Here is a 19,871-nt window from a genome sequence, read left to right as displayed (position 1 = left end):
TGACTTCATTTTTAACATCCACTGATGTAGATTAATAATCTAGGTTCAGATTTAAAGACTGATGGGAAAACGGCACATGTATACTTTTGCAAGTTTTAGGAGTTTGCTATGTTTTAAAAAGAGTAATTTAACTTCAGGGGTTTTTAGGAAATGGGTTTTCTCACAATCCATTGCTGGCAATTGGCAGTTCTAGTAACACTGGCACAGAGCATTAACTGTACACCTTATTAACAGTGAGGTGAGTAACTCTGAATAAAGTTTTAGAAAAATTAAAATAAAAAGACTTATCCAGGCACATCCCCATTCAACACTGAAACTGAGTTTGAAACATATCACTTAAGTTTTGTGAGTATAATCCAGTGCAGTTTCTTTTAAAGAGAACTAAGTGAAGCATAGTATGTAATCAGCTAAGTCGGTGATACTGTGTTGTAAGTAGACTGTTGAGAGAAAATAGTTCAGACATTTATTACAGAAATAAACAGCCACATATTCCTAAGAGCCAAGTACTTTTCACAGTAACCATTTTTAATAACTCATTATCTTGTATCTGATGACCCCCTTTTTGGCAACAATTTAGAGGATGAGCCTCAACTGCAGTGATCTGGTGAAATTCAGATTCAAAGGTACGAGTATTCATTTTAACAGCAATCACAGTGAGCAATGTACTGATTTTCTACTGCTGCCCTAACAAACTACCACAAACTTGGCGGCTGAAATATATAAATGTATTATCTTACAGTTCTGTAAGTCAGAAGTCCATCGTGGGTCCCCCCAGGCTACGATCAAAGTATCAGCCGGGCCGCATCCCTTTTGGGAACCCGGCAGGACGACGTGTCCTGCCTTCTCCAGTTCCCGGAGGCTGTCCTTATTAATGTGCCTAGCGGCCCCTTCTTCCATCTTCACAGCCGGCAATACTGAATCTCTCTGACCTCCCACTGGCACGTTCCTCTGACAGGCTCTCTACTTTTAAGAACTCTTATGAGTAAACTGGGTTCACCCAGACAATCTAGGATAATCTCCCCATCTCAAGGTCCAGAACCTTAAGTCACATCTGCAGCGCGTTCACAAATTTCAGGGGTTGGGACACAGACACCTTAGGGGCCATTATTCTGCTACCACAAACAGAAATAGTAACAAGATAAGCATTTTTTCGTTACTTCTCTTCTCTCCAGAATAAATATAACAAGTATTTTTGTCATAGGGATTATTGTATTGGTTTTGCCATACATCAACGTGCTATTTTTAAATTTCACAGTGTTGTGAAGAAATTTAAAAATAGCATGTTGATGTATGGCAAAACCAATACAATATTGTAAAGTAATTAGCCTCCAATTAAAATGAATACATTTAAATTTAAAAAAATAATAAAAATAGCATTTATAAAAAAATTAAGAGTTGTATAAGGGTATTTGTTCAGGTAATCAGAATTTAAAATAAATACTGTTATTCAAAAAGTTCCCAATCATCCATAGAGAGGAAAACCCCTTATTATACAGTATGCGGACAGCTAGACACTGTAAGTGGTCTTTAGGTCCAATAGGCCTAAGTGATTACATTTTCTAAACCAAAAGTTATGTGTATACTGTAAATAAAGGTATTTTCTAACTTTTTACTTTCGTTGCTGTTGCCCAGTCACTCAGTTGTGTCCGACTCTTTGTGACCCCATGGACTGCAGCACGACAGGCCTCCCTGTCCTTCAGCATCTCCCGGAGTTTGCTCAAACTCATGTCCACCGAGTCAGTGATTCCATCCAACTGTGTCATTCTCTGCCATCCCCTTCTTCTGCCTTCAATCTTTCCCAGCATCAGGGTCTTTTCTAATGAAACAGCTCTTTGCATCAGGTGGCTAAAATATTGGAGCTTCAGCTTCAGCATGTCTTTCCAACGAATATTCAGGACTGATTTCCTTTAGGATGGACTGGTTGGATCTCCTTGCAGTCCAAGGGACACTCAAGAGTCTTCAACACAACAGTTCAAAAGCATCAGTTCTTTGGTGCTCCAGCCTTCCTTATGGACTTTCTAGTTTATCTGTATAAAAAGTACCAGGTGGCTCAGTAGTAAAGAACCCACTTGCCAATGCAGGGGACACAGGAGACACGGGTTTGATCCCTGGGTCGGGAAGATCCCCTTGAGAAGAGAATGGCTATCCACTTCAGTATTCTTGTCTGGAAAATCCCATAGAAAGGAGCCTGGCAGCCTACAGTCTGTAGGGTCACAAAGAGCTGGACACGACTGAGCAGAGATGAGCACCCATGCAAAATAAACATGTATCACCTAAACATGAAAAGATCACTCTACCTGAATCTGATGCACAATGTATCTTTCTAACAAAAAAGACAAAAACAAAGGCAAAACAAAAAATCTCTCCTGCGAATTGAAGGTCAGTTTATAATCAGCAGCTGAAGGCTATGTCTTATAACAAGCAGTTTGGGAGTCTGAGTTTTCTATCCAATAAAACTAAAGTGGGAAAAAGGAAGACCTGTCCAGAATCAAGGGTCAACTTTGTCAAAACAAGGTTTCCACACTTTTTAATGCACAAAAATTAAAATGAATCTGCAAGACACACTGATTCATAAATAAAATATGCTTCATTTTTGTGTTCCTATAAAATTTCCCTGAAGCAGATAACTAATTTCCTGTGGAAAAACCAAATATGTGTTATCTTTTTATATTTGTATATGACTTAATACTATTTACCTAAGTTTCATACCAGTTTAAATAAGCACATCTATTAATTCCTGTAATATACAACATGAGTATTTTTGACCAATCCTGTTTTGTTTAGTCTCAGATTAAATGAAGCTTGTCAACTCATTTTGTAAAGTGAAAAAGGAGCATAGTAATTTAAAACTAAGGTTTTTTTTTTAATAAACTAAGGTTGTGTTTTTTTTAACACAAGGGGCACTTTAAGAAATATGACAAGTGATCCCAAACAAACAGACTGTGCTCCAAAAGTTTACTCATAAGCTAAAATGACTTTCCAGCCAGAAATGACTATCAGATGCCAAGCTAGCCTACATGTATCTAATCAATAATAATTATTAATCAAGTTGACTAATAATTGTTAATAATAGCAAATGGTAAGAATTCACAGAAATGCACTATACTTCTGAGATAAAAATAATGAAATACTTATTATGAATGCTAAATATTGATATGTCAGGAAATAATTTTTAATGTACTCTAATTAAACTTACATATAAACTGAAATTTCGGCCACTTCTTAGAATGAGGTAACACTGATTCACCTCACAGTTTCTCTGCTTTAAGTATGCTGTTTAGCATCACTCTTCTTTACCAACTTGGATTAAATAACTGTGTTTAAAACACAGGTCTGGCATGAAGTCAGTTCTATAAATTATATGGTTAGGAATGATTTGAGGCTCACAGTAACTGAGGAGCAATTTGAAGAGAAGGCAACAAGTAGAGAGGATGAATATACAGCAATGCAAAAAGAGAGAGGAGAATTACCTGAGATAGTATTAACTACAGTACTTTCTAATCTTATTTTCTAAAAAATCTGGGCTTGAAGTTCCTGGAGGCCAGAACTAGGCAATGGAGTCAAAAGGTTACTCCTTGATTACAGTCTTGGAGCAAAAGTTAGCCAAGTCCACAGTGTAGGTGAAAGGGACCTTGTGAAGCAGTGCCAGCCCAGAAAGCAAGTGGAGAACAAGAACTGACTCGTGAACAGTGCTGCAGGGAACACTGGGGTACACGTGTCTCTTTCAATTCTGGTTTCCTCGGTGTGTATGCCCAGCAGTGGGATTGCTGAGTTATATGGCAGTTCTATTTCAAGCTTTTTAAGGAATCTCCACACTGTTCTCCATAGTGGCTGTACTAGTTTGCATTCCCACCAATAGTGTAGGAGGGTTTCCTTTTCTCCACACCCTCTCCAGCAGTTATTGTTTGTAGACTTTTTGATAGCAGCCATTCTGACTGGCATGAAATGGTACCTCATTGTGGTTTTGATTTGCATTTCTCTGATAATGAGTGATGCTGAGCATCTTTTCATGCGTTAGCCATTTGTATTGTCTGTATGTGTCTGCATGTCACACTGTTTATAATAGCCAGGACATGGAAGTAACCTAGATGTCCATCAGCAGATGAATGGATAAGAAAGCTGTGGTACATGTACACAATGGAATATTACTCAGCTATTCAAAGAATGCATTTGAATCAGTTCTAATGAGGTGGATGAAACTGGAGCCTATGATACAGAGTGAAGTAAGTCAGAAAAAAAAAAAAAACACCAATACAGTATATTAAGACATACATATGGAATTGAGAAAGATGGTAACGATGACCCCATATGCAAGACAGCACAAGAGGCAAAGATTTAAAGAACGTACTTTGGACTCTGTGGGAGAAGGCGAAGGTGGAATGATTTGGGAGAATAGCACTGAAACATGTATATTATATGTGAAACAGATCGCCAGTCCAGGTTTGATGCATGAGACAGGGTGCTCAGGGCTGGTGCACTGGGATGACCCTGAGGGATGGGACGGGGAGGGAGGTGGGAGGGGAGTTCGGGATGAGGGACACATGTACACCCATGGCTGACGCATGTCAATGTATGTCAAAACCACTACAATATTGTAAAATAATTAGCCTCCAAAAAAAAAAAACTGACTCGTAAACGTGTAAGCAGACGGATGAGTCCACTGTGGGAGTAAAGGTTAACATGCCCTCGAGGAAGCAGGAGGGTGTGGGCATGGGGCTGCGTGGGCAGCCTCTTTAGCACAGCCTTGCCAAGTCTGACGACCAGGCTGTTAAAAGCACAAATCGGTTTGACAGCTGTGAGGACAGGAAGACATGGGCACAGAATGGCAAGTGCTTAGTCTTATGAAAGAAAGAAGTAAAGGGCAGGGTCATCACTGCATTAATCCAGTGGTTCAGGAGCGTCAATGGCCCAAGATTAGAATTTCTTAGGCATGCCTTTAAAATGCAGAGTCCTAGCCCCCATCGTTAAAGATTCAGATTGAATAGGTCTCAATGATGATAATATTCAGCCAAATATAGGCATTAAAAAGATTAACCTTTGAGTAAAATTTAATTACAGAATATTATCAATTTGTACTATCTGACAAAGTAACACTGTGAAGCTTATGGTTCAGAAAAGCTACATATATAAATTATACCACCCATTTTCACGCAATAAATAATTTATGTAAATAGATGAAACACTTTAAAACCAAAGATCCAAAGCAAGTGACACACAGCTTCTTCAAACTAATATAAATGGCTTTTTGAAAAAATAAAATAGGACACTATACTTTCAAGTCTTCAAATTTGAAATTCTAAAATTATACCTGAATTGATACTATGAAGAAAACAAGACACCATTTTTGTTTTTATTTAAGAAAAGTTCATCTTTTTAGCATAAATGAAGGAATTGCATGATCGGTTAAATATTGTCAGCATTATTTTTGAAAAATGTTCACTCATTTTTTCAATGCAGCCTTACACTTGAGTGTTTTGAATTCTATAAACATACCCATTAGCAGTCTGTGTTGTGCTTAGTCACTCAGTCATGTCCAACTCTTTGCAGCCCCATGGAGGGTAGCCCACCAGGCTCCTCTGTCTATGGGGATTCTCCAGGCAAGAATACTGGAGTGGGCTGCCATGCCCTCCTCTAGAGGATCTTCCCAACCCAGGGATCAAACCCAGGTCTCCCACACTGCAGGCAGATTCTTTACTGTCTGAACAACCAAGGAAGCCCAATTAGCAGTCTAGGACTCACCTAACATTTATATTATACTTCTTCAACAGAACCCAAGATGAACCACTAGTAAAACAGATTATAAGATTACTTGGATATTGGATGAATTGGTCTGCTGAACTCTAGAATTCACAGGAGGAATTAAAACTTTTAATTTGTTTCTTAACAAATAAAATTCTGCACTGTGCTAATCTCATTTTGCATATAATTTAGCAAATGACTATTAAGGCTTTATTGTAAGGGATTACCAAAAAAAAGTCCTATTGTGCACCATGCAAGATACAGAAAATAATGATTCACAAATAACTAATGAACAACTAAGGGAATCATGGTTTTTCCTTTCATTATAGACTTCTCAAAATCAAAGAAAGTTTTCAAATTAAAGTTATATTAAGAGTTTATGGAAAATTACATCCCTAGCTTAAGAACTTAAAGGTCTTTCGATTTTAAAAAGGAATGGATGATTATAACTATAGCTTTTTAAAATGCTGCTTTGGGGAAAAGTCTTGATTCTTTGTTTCATTCTTCCTAATAGCTTTTTCTTTTCCTGCTTACTATAAAATAAAGCACTGTTATTGTGAGGACAATTTCTGATTCAGTTCCAATGCTCTTGTATCTCCGTGAGTTTTGGCATTGTTTACCAGCACCTGTGGGAAATCACAGACAGGAACATTAGTATTCTCTTAAGCCATAAGGGCAGTAGGCAACATCAAACTATACAAGAAGATCTGACTCTGTGCAACTTTTCAGTCATTTTTGCTGAAATAAATTTCAAAGCTAACATCACATAAGCACTATTTATTTAAATACTCAGCAGTAAAGATGTCAACACTCTGATTGTTACCACTGACAGTGGTCCATAAAGTTAAAGGTTTTGATTGGAGGCTTTTTTTACAACACTGTCACCTCTAAACCCATACCCCAAAGACCATTTTATGCACAGGGCTGTCCAAATGACACTGCTCTCCTTTAAAACCACAGCTTAAGATCAAGCATTGAGTTTCTAAGTTCCATTAAGAACCTTTCCATAATTTTCACCAATTCCACAAACTAGAAGCTTTGATTTCTGTTGCTCATTTGATTACTAACACGTTTTTCGGTTGTTCATTTTCAAACACTGAGAAGGTCTCTGAGATGTTGCTCTATTAGCAAGCTAACAAGTTAGCCTGCCACAGTTTCAGAAATACTGCCAGAAGACATTGGGACATGTTGGTCAGAGACAAATGTCTTCATCATTCAGGGTGTAGCAAACGACATGAGTATCATTATATCTGCATCCATTCCCCTCACCCTCTAAGTCTCACAGGGGTGATGTGGATGGGTGCACATGGCTTCTCCCACACACAGTGAGCTGCATGACAAGAGGGGAACCCTGAGCCTAGGACACTTGACTCTTTTATAATTGGCAGTAAACATGCCTACTCTGTGCTCTAGGGAGACACTTATCTCCTCCCAAGGCTGTGAGTGTTAAAAAAAAAAAAAAGCTTCTCATTAGTTTTCATTGTGTTTTTAAAACTGTTGGCTGAAGTTGTAAGAATTTAGACCCAATACATGTCTTACATACTCTATCTTTTTAAAAAGAATCCACACACACAGCTGACCCTTAAACAGCATGTGGACTGGGGATGAAGACCCTCTATATGCTCAAAAATTCACATACAACTTCTAGTCAGCCACCTACGTAGGCCCTTGGTATCCGTAGATTCAACTAATCAAGGATCATGGAGTGCTGTAGTAATTACTACTGAAAAAAATTGAGTTTAAGGGGAACCACACCGTTTAAATATGCATTCTTCAAGAGTAACTGTATATGCTTACATGTTTAGAAACCAGAGCCATCCCATGAGACCTGGAGCAGAAACTGCCATGTGCATTTTATAGCAAAGACAACAAGAAACAAATTGTTCCAAAGACAATACGAACATCCCATTAACTTCTGCTACTTCCAAACCCCTCTACTGCCTTCTCTGCATTGGTTGTAAGAAATACTACAACCAGAACCCAAAACCTTCGTCTATCTTTTCTTATGCTACTGAGCACTTCAGAAGAGTGTATTTCCCACACGTTAAATCGGTGGTTCTCAACTAGCGGTGATGACACCTGAGGTATTATTTGGCAATGTCTAGAAGACATTTTCAGCTGCTGTAAGCTGGGTGGAGGCACTGCTACTGGCATCCAGTGGTTAGGGATGCTGGTTAGGCAACCTAACCATTGGATGCAAAACACAGGACAAAGCAACACTCAGCCCTCATACAGCAAAGGTCCACGATGAAATATTTTTAATAAAATCAGAGTCTTACATCAATGAGCTCATAGTCATTTTTGGCATGTAAGTGTCTCAGAAGGTACCAACGTGCTGTTGAAACAATAGATTTGGGATACCCAGGCTGATACACAACTCTCTCCAAAAGTCGCCGTGTCTCTCTAGGAAAAAGATACTTACTTTTAGTCCAAAGCATATAAATTAAGATACTTCATCTATTAGTCTCACACACACATATCTTTCTCATTCTTCTGCAGATGATATGCTGATTACTTTATAAATTTTTTATACATGTAACAAAAAGGGTAATAATAATGGTTAACATTTATGAAGTATTTATTACATGCTATGCAGTAGTATGCCAAATGTTTTACACATATGGTCACACTTAACATTTACAACCTTGTAAGGCTGGCTGCTGCTACTACTCTCATTTTGCAGACAAATAAGGCCCTTTCCAAAAAAATGGGAAAATGACTTGTCTTATGAGCCCTTCTGACTGCTCTATTTCTAATCCTCCTTGAAAGCAGGCAGAAAATAAATGATACAAAGATAATATACATTGGAACAATTAGAAATATTTAACATCTACAACAGAGGCTAAGTGTACAATATCAGGCTTTTTGCATATGCTTTCATGTATTAAACCTGTATAGTATGTGAACTTATGTAATAACAGGCTGATTTAGAGTTGTGTTCTAATTTCTTCTTTCCAATTTTACTAATATTTATGACTCCAAAGACTTCTGTATGGGTAGAAATAACACAAATTGTGGTAACTTCAGAACTGCTGAACAAGAAGATTTTGTAAGTAGCAACTGGTTAGAAGGAGGAGCTAAAGAACTTGTGCTTAAGATGTGTTTACATAGGAATTAATAGTAAAGCAGTATATTTACTTGAGCTGATTTTGGCTGCTGCTCACAGAGATTACAGGGGGCTGGGGGTTAAGGCTCTCTAAGTCAGGAGATCCAACCCGTCCATCCTAAAGGAAATCAGTCTGGAATATTCATTGGAAGGACTGATGCTGAAGCTGAAACTCCAACACTCTGGCCACCTGGTGTGAACAACTGACTCATCTGAAAAGACCCTGATTCTGGCAAAGACTGAAGGCAGGAGAAGAAGGGGAGGACAGAGGACAAGATGGCTGGATGGCATCACCAATTCAATGGACATGAGTCTGAGTAAACTCCATGAGTTGGCGATGGACAGGGAGGCCTGGTGTGCTGCAGTCCATGGGGTCGCAAAGAGTTGGACACGACTAAGCAACTGAACTGAAGTGATATACACTGAGCTTCAGCAGAAAGAGTTCATTAGGAACTTCAAATTACAGCCTAAAACATTTCTTGGTGAAATTAGTCATATAAAAAAATGGCAAAATAAATACATAACAGAAATGAAGATGGGACTGCGAGTCATACGTCTTTAGCTCTTCCTTCACTCCTATTTCGTGGTGTTGATGTGACCTTTGCCACGTATTTGTGTGTTAAGCTCTATGCCTACAATACCTAATTCTGTTCCAGTAATATATGCTCCTAAACTACTGTTTTACTTTATATTTGCTTTGTATTATGTGTGATATCCATTAGACTAGATATTATTCTCAGAATTTCAAAATATTCTTGCCTGTTTTTTCATCCATATAACACTTAAGTGATTTTCTTCAAATTTATTTCTGACCTCATCCCCCCCTTCCAAAGAAAAGATTGCTAAAATTTCTACATTTAATACTGTGAAGCTTCTGGATTTTCTAGGTATTAAAAACCACATTGTTTATAATGTCTCTACCTTTTCAATATTTATTACTTTTTTCATAGCTTATTGTGCTCTGCAAGAACTTATGTCAATCTAGCTTTGAACTTAAGCCTTTTGGATTTTGCTTGTTACTAGAATCCACATTTACACTGTCGTCTCATCCTAAAACACTTAAGACCAAAAATACCAAGGCCTTCTTCATTTGAAAGGCTATCATGCAAATCTCTCATATTCTATATCTGTGTACCAAATTATTATTTTTTTTAATTGTAAGACTTTATTTTCTTCCTTACTGGGTTACTAGAATCAGCCTTTCCAAAGTAGAAATATATATATGAATAACATCAAAATTTGTTAAATTCATTTTAAACTTTTGTTTCCCAGAAGGAGTAAAAGTGAAGAAACATTTTAAGAAAAAAATGAACAAAGATTCTTTATACCTTGCTCCCATTTTGCGTTTGAATTGTAACAAAGCTTGTAAAAGCACAGCCAGTGGACAAAAGCAAAGTTTCAGGGCCTCAGCTGTAGCTTCTTGAACCAAGGATGGCCAGTGATCATTGGAAACATTAGCCTATAAAAATAAACACAAATATTAAATCATTGCACTCATTTAACATGCTAGGAAGGTAATGTTCAAAATCCTTCAAGCTAGGCTTCAGCAGTACACCCAGAACTTCCAGAAGTAAAAGCCTGGTTTAGAAAAGGCCAGTGATCAAACAGCCACCATCTGCTGGATCACAGAGAAAGCAAGGGAATTCCAGAAAAACACTGACTTCTGCTTCATTGACTAAAGTTTTTGACTGTGTGGATCACAACAAACTATGGGAAATTCTTAGAGAGATGGGAATACTAGACCACCTTACCTGCCTTCTGAGAAACCTGTATGCAGGTCAAGAAGCATCATTTACAACTGGACATGCAGCAATGGACTGGTTCAAAATTGGGAAAGGAGTACATCAAGGCTGTATATTGTCACCCTGCTTATTAACTTATATGCAGAGCACATTATGCGAAATTCCAGGCTGGATGAGTCACAAACTAGAATCAAAATTGACAGAAGAATTATCAATAACCTCAGATATGCCGATGACACCACCCTTATGGTAGAAAGCAAAGAGGAACCGAAGAGCCTCTTTATGAATGTGAAAAAGGAGAGTGAAAAAGCTGGCTTAAAACTCAACATTCAAAAAACTAAGATCATAGCATCCAGTCTCATCATTTCAAGGCAAACAGATGGGGTAAAAGTGGAAACAGGGACAGATTTTATTTTCTTGGGCTCCAAAATCCCTGTGGATGGTGACTGCAGTAATGAAATTCAAAGACACTTGCTCCTTGAAAGGAAAGCTATCACAAACCTAGATAGCGTATTAAAGAGCAGAGACATTACTTTGCCAACAAAGGTCCATATAGTCACAATTATGGTTTTCCCGGTAGTCATGTATGGGTGTGAGGGCTGGACCATAAAGAAGGCTAAGTTCCAAAGAATGGATGCTTTCAAATTGTGGGGCTGGAGAAGACTCTTGAGAGTCCCTTGGACAGCAAGGAGATCAAATCAGTCAATCCTAAAGGAAATCAACCCTGGATATTCACTGGAAGGACTGATGCTGAAGCTCCAGTATTTTGGCCACCTGATGTGAAGAGCTGACTTTCTGGAAAAGGCCCTGATGCTGGGAAAGACTGAGGGCAGGAGAAGAATGGGGTGACAGAGGATGATAAGGTTGGATGGCATCACCAACTCAATGGACATGAGTCTGAGCAAACTCAGGGAGGTAATGAAGGACAGGGATGCAGAGTTACACGTGACTTAGAGACTAAACAACTTTAAATCATTAGACATTTGACACGTTTACTTTAAAAAATACAATCAGCTCTTACTTGTTGAGTGTCCAAGTTGCCATTTAATGCTGTAGGGAGTGAAATTCTACAAAATTATTAAGAACTGATTCCTGACCTTAGGGAACTACAAAACAAGGGATTAAGGAAGGATTCAAAAAGGAGATACCATTTTTAAAACACTAAAATATTTGCTAAGAGAAAACGCACTATTCTATGGGTGAATGAAATCTATCAATTACTAAGCTCCTGCTCTACCAAATATACAAAACTTAATTCTTTAACTGGTAACGATAAAGTTTTACATTTCAAAAATTATCTAAGGAGAGAAGAAAGCCAAAAGTGAATATGTTAATAAAATCCCAATATAGGAAAAAAGTGCAAAGCCAGTTAGAGATAAATAAATCTGAGGGAGATGGGTATACCAGACCACCTGACCTGCCTCTTGAGAAACCTATATGCAGGTCAGGAAGCGACAGTCAGAACTGGACATGGAACAACAGACTGGTTCCAAATAGGAAAAGGAGTACGTCAAGGCTGTATATTGTCACCCTGCTTATTTAACTTCTATGCAGAGTACATCATGAGAAATGCTGGGCTGGAGGAAGCACAAGGTGGAATCAAGATTGCCGGGAGAAATATCAATAACCTCAGATATGAAGATGACACCACCCTTATGGCAGAAAGTGAAGAAGAACTAAAGAGCCTCTTGATGAAAGTCAAAGAGGAGAGTGAAAAAGTTGGCTTAAAACTCAAGATCCAGAAAACGAATATCATGGCATCTGGTCCCATCACTTCATGGCAAATAGATGGGAAACAGTGGAAACAGTGGCTGACTTTATTTTGGGGGGACACCAAAATCACTGCAGATGGTGATTGCAGCCATGAAATTAAAAGACGCTTACTCCTTGGAAGGAAAGTTATGACCAACCTAGATAGCATATTAAAAAGCAGAGACATCACTTTGTCAACAAAGGTCCGTCTAGTCAAGGCTATGGTTTTTCCAGTGGTCATGTATGGATGTGAGAGTTGGACTCTAAAGAAAGCTGAGCACTGAAGAATTGATGTTTTTGAACTGTGGTGTTGGAGAAGACTCTTGAGAGTCCCTTGGACTGCAAGGAGATCCAACCAGTCCATCCTAAAGGAGATCAGTCCTAGGTGTTCATTGGAAAGACTGATGTTGAAGCTGAAACTCCAATACTTTGGCCACCTGATGCGAAGAGCTGACTCATTTGAAAAAATCCTGATGCTGGGAAAGATTGAGGGCAGGAGGAGAAGGGGACGACAGAGGATGAGATGGTTGGATGGCATCATGGACTCAAGGGACATGGGTTTAGGCGGACTCTGGGAGTTGGTGATGAACAGGGAGGCCTGGTGTGCTGTGGTTCATGGGGTTGCAAAGAGTCAGACATGACTGAGCGACTGAACTGAACTGAAATCAAAGTCAACAATTTTGAAAATTTTATTCAGAATTTCATTATATGGGAAAAAATGATAAGATTACTTCAGTTGCAAAGTTTAGTTTCTTATAGTATGTACTGAGTACAAAAATAACATAGATAAGTATTTCTTAAGAAATAGTAACTAAAAATAAAATGGTGAACACTCTAGTGAACTCCGGGAGATGGTGATGAACAGGGAGGCCTGGCGTGCTGCGAGTCATGGGGTCGCAAAGAGTTGGACACGACTGAGCGACTGAACTAAACTACTGAATTTTACAAGAAGAAAAAAAAAGCATTTAAAATCTTTTGTTAAAAACCTCAAACTGTAACCAAGACTTCCTAATTACAGGTGTCTAGAATACACATTTTAATAAAGTCAATATAATAAGTGAATACATTGTTGTAGTTCAGTCACCCAATCACGTGTGACTTTTTGCGACCCCACACACTGTAGTTTCTTTCAAATACTAAATTATTCTTTTCAAATGTTAGAGCAATGAACTCTGAGTTCAGTACAGCCAACAGTAATTTGTGTAATCAAGGAAGAGGAAGTCATAGGGATAATGAATTTTAAAATAGAGACCAGAGGTTGTGAGACATACTCCATAAACATGGGAGCAATGACAACTTGCTCCCATCTGGCAAAGAATGTAAGGCAAAGCCCATACTAATAAAATTACTCCTAGTACATTTTTTTAAGCCAATAGTACAAAATTCTCACTGGGTGGTTTTACAATGCACTGTCTAAATTCCAAGAATTCATATGAAGTATTTTGTAAAGTTACTGCCTGCATGGGTTGGCCAAAAAATTCGTTTGAGTTTTTTTATGTTATGAAAAAATCCAAATGAACTTTTGGGTCAACCCAATATTATTATATAATATTTTCTGTATGTGCATACTGTGCGTGCTTGGTTGCTCAGTTGTCTGACTCTTTTTGAGACCCTATGGATTGTGGCCCACCAGGCTCCTCTGTCCATGGGTTTTCCCAGCAAGGATATTGGAGTGGGTTGCCATTTCCTTCTCCAGGGGATCTTCCTGACTCAGGGATCAAAACTGTATCTCCTGCACTGACAGGCAGATTCTTTACTGCTAAATAACTAGGGAAGCCCTTCTATATGTAACCAGTATACTAAACAATGTGATTGGAATAAACTTTAAAAAAATATACATAGATTTATTTCCCTGCACCAGGTCTTAATTGCCGCATGGAGGATCTCTGATCTTGAGTTCTGGCATGTGAACTCTTAGTTGCAGTGTGTGGCATCTAGTTCTCTGACTAGCGATGCAACCCAGATCCCCTGCTGTTGGGGCATGAAGTCTTTGCCACCGGACCACCAGGGAAGTCCCTAGGATACACTTACTTCTGTTTCCCATTATGGTTTTAAACTTATTAAATGAGGGAGAGTTTTCCTTATACAATAAGGATGTAAATTACAATAAGTTCCATGACTCTGAAGAACTATACACAGAAAAAGTGAAAGTGAGAGTGAAGTCACTCAGTTGTGTCCAACTCTTTTCGACCCCATGGACTGGCTCCTCTGTCCATGAGATACACAGAAAAACTATACAAAAAAGGTCTTAATGACTCAGATAACCACGATGGTTTGATCGTTCACCTAGAGCCAGACATTGTGGACTGTGAAGTCACGTGGGCCTTAGGAAGCAATACAAGGAACAAAGCTAGTGGAGGTGATGGAATTCCAGCTGAGATATTTCAAATCCTCAAAGATGATGCTGTGAAAGTGCTACACACAATATGCCAGCAAATTTGGAAAATCAGCAATGGCTACAGGACTGGAAACGGTCAGTTTTCATTCCAATCCCAAAGACAGGCAATGCCAAAGAATGTTCAAACTACCACACAACTGAACTTGTTTCACACGCTAACAAAGTAATGTTGAAAATTCTCCAGAGAGGCTTCAACAGCATGTGAACCAAGAACTTCCAGATATTCAAGCTGGATTTAGAAAAGGCAGAGGAACCAGAGATCAAATTGCTGACATCCACTGGGTCATAGAAAAAGCAAGAGAATTACAGAAAAATATCCACTTCTGCTTCATTGACTACACTAAAGCTTTTGACCATGTGGATCACAACAAACTGTGGAAACTTCTTAAAGAGATGGGAATACCAGATCACCTTACCTGTCTCCTGAGAAATTTGTATGCAGGTCAAGAAGCAACAGTTAGAACCGGGCATGGAACAATGAACTGGGGTTCCAATTTGGGAAAAGAGTACCTCAAGGCTGTATATTGTCACCCTGATTATTTAACTTATATGCAGAGTACATCATGCGAAATGCCAGACTGGATGAAGTGCAAGCTAGAATCAAGATTTCGGGGAGAAATATCAATAACCTCAGATATGCAGATGACACCACCCTTATGGCAGAAAGCAAAGAGGAACTAAAGAGCCTCTTGATTAAAGTGAAGGAGAGTGAAAAAGCTGGCTTAACGCTCAAAACTCAAAAAATGAAGATCATGGCATCCAGTCCCATCACTTCATGGCAAATAGATGGGGAAATAATGGAAACAGTGACAGACTTCATTGACTTGGGCTCCAAAATCACTGCGGATGGTGACTGCAGCTATGAAATTAAAAGACGCTTTCTCCTTGGAAGAAATGCTATGACAAACCTAGACAGTATGTTAAAAAGCAGAGACATTACTTTGCCAACAAAGGTCTATCTGGTCAAAGCTATGGTTTTTCCAGGAGTTGGTCCAAAGTTGGACCATAAAGAAGGCTGGGTGCTGAAGAATTGATGCTTTTGAACTGTGGTGTTGGAGAAGACTCTTGAGAGTCCCAGGAGTTGGTCCAGAGTTGGACCATAAAGAAGGCTGGGTGCTGAAGAATTGATGCTTTTGAACTGTGGTGTTGGAGAAGACTCTTGAGAGTCTCTTGAAGTGCAAGGAGATCCAACCAGTCCATCCTAAAGGCAATCAGTCCTGAATATTCATTGGAAGGACTGATGCTGAAGCTGAAGCTCTAATACTGTGGCCACCTGATGCGAAGAACTGACTCATTGGAAAAGACCCTGATGCTGGGAAAGACTGAAGGCAGGAGAAGGGGACAACAGAGGATGAGATGGTTGGATGGCATCACCAACTCGATGGACAGGAGTTTAAGCAAGCTCCAGGAGATGGTAAAGGACAGGGATGCCTGGCATGCTGCAGTTCATGGGGTCGCAGAGTTGGACACGACTGAGTGACTGAACAAGAAACATGACTCTGACATCCTTTCAGAGTCTTAATTAGAAACTTCTCTTCTTTTCAAAACTTCAACCTTCATACAAAGATAATACTTACACCCTACTCCCATCTCCTCAGCTCCTAGCTAGGGTGTGCTTATACGCAGCAGCACATGGCTTGTTCCTCTGCCCAGCACTCCCACCTTTTCTTGCTAATTGTAGTTTCCGGCCTCAACTGAAACATCAGAAGTTTGGTGGGTGTCATTGTGAGGTGAGGGCTTCCCTGGTGGCTCACATGGTGAAGAATCTGCCTGCAATGCAGGAGAGCAGGGTTCAATCCCTGGGTTGGGAAGATCCCCTGGAGAAGCAAACGGCAACCCACTCCAGTATTCTTGCCTGGAGAATTCCATGGACAGAGGAGACTGGAAGGCTATAATGCATGGGATCACAAAGAGTTGACACGACTGAGCGACTTTAAGAGTTCCTTCTCAATTGTAAGGTGATGTCTGATTCCTTAGGCCTGATAGTCACTTAAAGATCTTTGTCTCTTCATCTGGATTTTCTTGGTTTTATCAGAGACTCCCAGCTTTGTGGGTAGTCTCTTACTGCAGAACCGGCTTTGAAATCTGTGGGGCTCAATGCAAAATATAAAACATGCAGGGCTCTTTGTTAAAAAATGATTAAACATGTCAACACGGTGACTACAGAGCACTAAACCCAGTGGGAGGCCTGTGCACAGGACAGGACGCACAATTCCACTAAGCTGGGTGAATGGACTCTGTTCCACTTCCTCTCTTCACATGCTCTGGCAATCTGGAGACGTCCAGCTTCCTTTCTGCTGAGATTCCATCACTCCTCTAGGTGGCTCCGCATGTCAGGACCTAAGATAATTGCAATGCCAGTCCACCAGCTCAGGCGGCATCACCCATTCCTGGATTGAATGAACTCCAGGAGTGCTGCTCACCTCACACTGCAGCAACTCTTTAGTAAGATGGAGGGCATCTTGTAGCCAAACGTGCACTCCTAACTACCTTTGGGATCCACCCACTGCTGACCACTCTCCCAGAAGCAGGCAGTCACTTTCCAAACCATGACCAACTCTCTTCCCAGCAGGTGGAAGCTGCAGTTTTCAAGGCACACATCAGACACCTGTCCATATGCTTCTGGACACGTGCCTGCAGGACCTCTGAGGCCACACATCACAGCCTCCCTCTCTCTGGCGGCACCGCCTTTCTCGCCTCGAGGGCACCTGTGTGTGTGTGGAAATGTGCCAGGGAGATGACAGGGGAGGCAACAGCTTTCTCCAGAAAGATTTCTTCACAGTCCTCCAATTCTACTCTCCTAATCTTTGTAAAGCTTCCTTATGGGTTAAGTCTTCTACCTGCTTCAGAAATCTGTATCTTGATTTGCTGTCTCTCTTTGGAATCTAAGATATTTAATATCTTAGAATCTTTCAGTTTAATAATATATTAATATATTATCACACATAAAACAGCCTAATTTTCATATACACATCCTCCATACACTGCCAGCTATTTACCAGAGAAATACGACATCTCCTTACAATAACTGCTGGGTATCAAATTTTATAACAAGCAAATCAAATGTGAACAGCGCTTTGAAGTTTACAAAGGCATTTGTGTTACTTCATTTGATATTCCTAACAACCCTAGGCAAAGTAGTTATTACCATCTCCACTATTAACAAAAAAGTTAGGAGGGGAGTTCTAGACAGCTTAATTGGCTGAAGTTTTCACAGGCAGAACCACAGCTCCTAGAGAAAACACTGTTTGTGGTGGCAGCAGTGGTGGGGGATGGAGGCAGGTATACACGGGATTACTAAACTGCAATCCAGTCTCGTCACCTGAAAAATAGGGTTCTTATGAATATTAATGAAGTTAATACATATAAAGCGCTAGACCAGAACCTAGCACAGGCTAAGTGTTCTGTATGTTTGCTATTACTATTGCTGTTTTTATTTTATTCCAGGTCAGATTTAATTTCCCAGCATGAAGAACAAACAAACAAACAAACACATCACTACATAATTCTTATTAACGAACAAATGAATAAGTTAGACTAAAAGGGCTAAAAAAGAGTAAAAGGGCTAAAACAAAAAATAAGTTAGACTTCTCCACACATTCAGGAACAGTTATAAATGCCACATGTTGCTTCCACAGAGACTTTTGTTAAATATAAATATGGGACAAACAAAACAACATCTTCAGTGGCCCACAATTACAATTAACCACCATTTCTTTCCAGCCAAATTATCTCAAATTTGACCACCACTATTACCTGCCCATCCATTCAAAACTACTGGTGGAAGAGCTCCTATGTGTTAAGCAGAGCGTAAAGCAAAACACAAGAAGAACAAAACATGGCCCCAACCTAAGGAGCTCTGAAATGTGCTCCACAGTAATAGCAACACAGTAATAGTAAACACACTTCCTAAAGCTTGTATTTTTTTGCTAAAATGCCCAGTGAAAGCAAGTAAATAAAGTTGGCAATGGACTGCTATGGCATAAGCAACAGTTCATTCAGTCCTGTCTAGGAAAATTTAATTTTAAAAAAATGACATTTTATCTTTTAATCACAGAAGTAATATGCATATGATAAAAAATTAAAACACTAGCACAGGACAGAAAATGAAAAATTCTCCTCCACCATTCCGTAAAGACTCCCTAATACCATTCTCCAAAGTAACTGCCAGTAAGTTTCTTTTGTATCTTTCCATATCTTTCTATGTGTCTTTTAACATGCACATGTACACAGTGTCTTTACAGATAAACATTCTCGAAACTATATACTACACATACATACACTCAAGTAGGATATCATATACACTTTTCTGGAGTTTGCTCCTCCAGACACCCACTTAAATATTTACCTTGAAGAGTTTGTAAGACCTCTAGATTAATACACCTAACTTGGTATCAGAAAATATATCAAGTCAAAAATTATTAGGAATCCCTCTGACAGAACATCAAATTGAACTGAGAAATGACTGAAATGCTAATTATTGGCATCTTTTTCACTAACGGGTAGCTGGGTTAATTCTAACTTAAGTCATCAAGAAACAAAAATGTATATTCTGTCATAATTCAACTTTTTAAGTTGCAATCTTTTTTTTCCTCCTAAATGATGGCAATGACCTGTTAGAGTCTATGAGTTTATGTTATGTTACTTTATGCCCATCAAGATCCCAAACACAAAGTCTACGAGGAGCCCACAGTAGAAGGGGATGAGACAATAGGAACTGAATGGAATATCACTATGTAAAAAGCTTTTATCTTAAATAAAAATAAAAGAAGCAGTTTTCCACATCATAACTATAACGAGATCTTACCATGCAGACTTCCAATGCAAGCAGTGCTAGCCTCAGGAGGCTCGAGAGCTTCCCACTCCAGCTGCCCTGCTGGGATGCTACTTGCAGGCTCTTTCTGTAACACATCTCTGCAGCACCCATCATTCCTTGGGACTGATATATGTGTGCCAGCCACTGAGGAGTAGCAAGAGAAAAGGACGCAAAAGACTTTAGTTTACTGCACAGTCTACTTCCAACAAATTCAATAAACGTTGGAGTTAAAACTTTTAATTATTGATGAATTTTGTGCCCTGAAAACAAAAATCACAGGTTAAGAAAGGGGACAGCCCCATATAACCCAGCAATCCC

General features: G+C 39.3%; 1 protein-coding gene across 1 annotated transcript in view; it reads right to left on the bottom strand.

The window, feature by feature from the left end:
* Positions 1-504: 504 nt before the first annotated feature.
* TTC37 (tetratricopeptide repeat domain 37) overlaps positions 505-19,871 on the bottom strand; it is a 110,417-nt gene continuing 91,050 nt past the window's right edge. The window contains exons 39-42 of the mRNA XM_040241501.1: positions 19,545-19,697; positions 10,174-10,304; positions 8,019-8,142; positions 505-6,365 (exon numbers count right to left, since the gene is read on the bottom strand). Coding sequence (XP_040097435.1) covers positions 6,291-6,365; positions 8,019-8,142; positions 10,174-10,304; positions 19,545-19,697 — 483 coding nt within the window. The 3' untranslated portion in view covers positions 505-6,290. The remainder of the gene's footprint in view (positions 6,366-8,018; positions 8,143-10,173; positions 10,305-19,544; positions 19,698-19,871) is intronic.

This window comes from Oryx dammah, unplaced genomic scaffold (genome assembly GCF_014754425.2).
Source record: "Oryx dammah isolate SB20612 unplaced genomic scaffold, SCBI_Odam_1.1 HiC_scaffold_5, whole genome shotgun sequence".
NCBI lineage: Eukaryota > Metazoa > Chordata > Mammalia > Artiodactyla > Bovidae > Oryx > Oryx dammah.
Note: the sequence above shows the minus strand (reverse complement) of the source record. Positions and strands in the feature narration are given on the sequence as shown.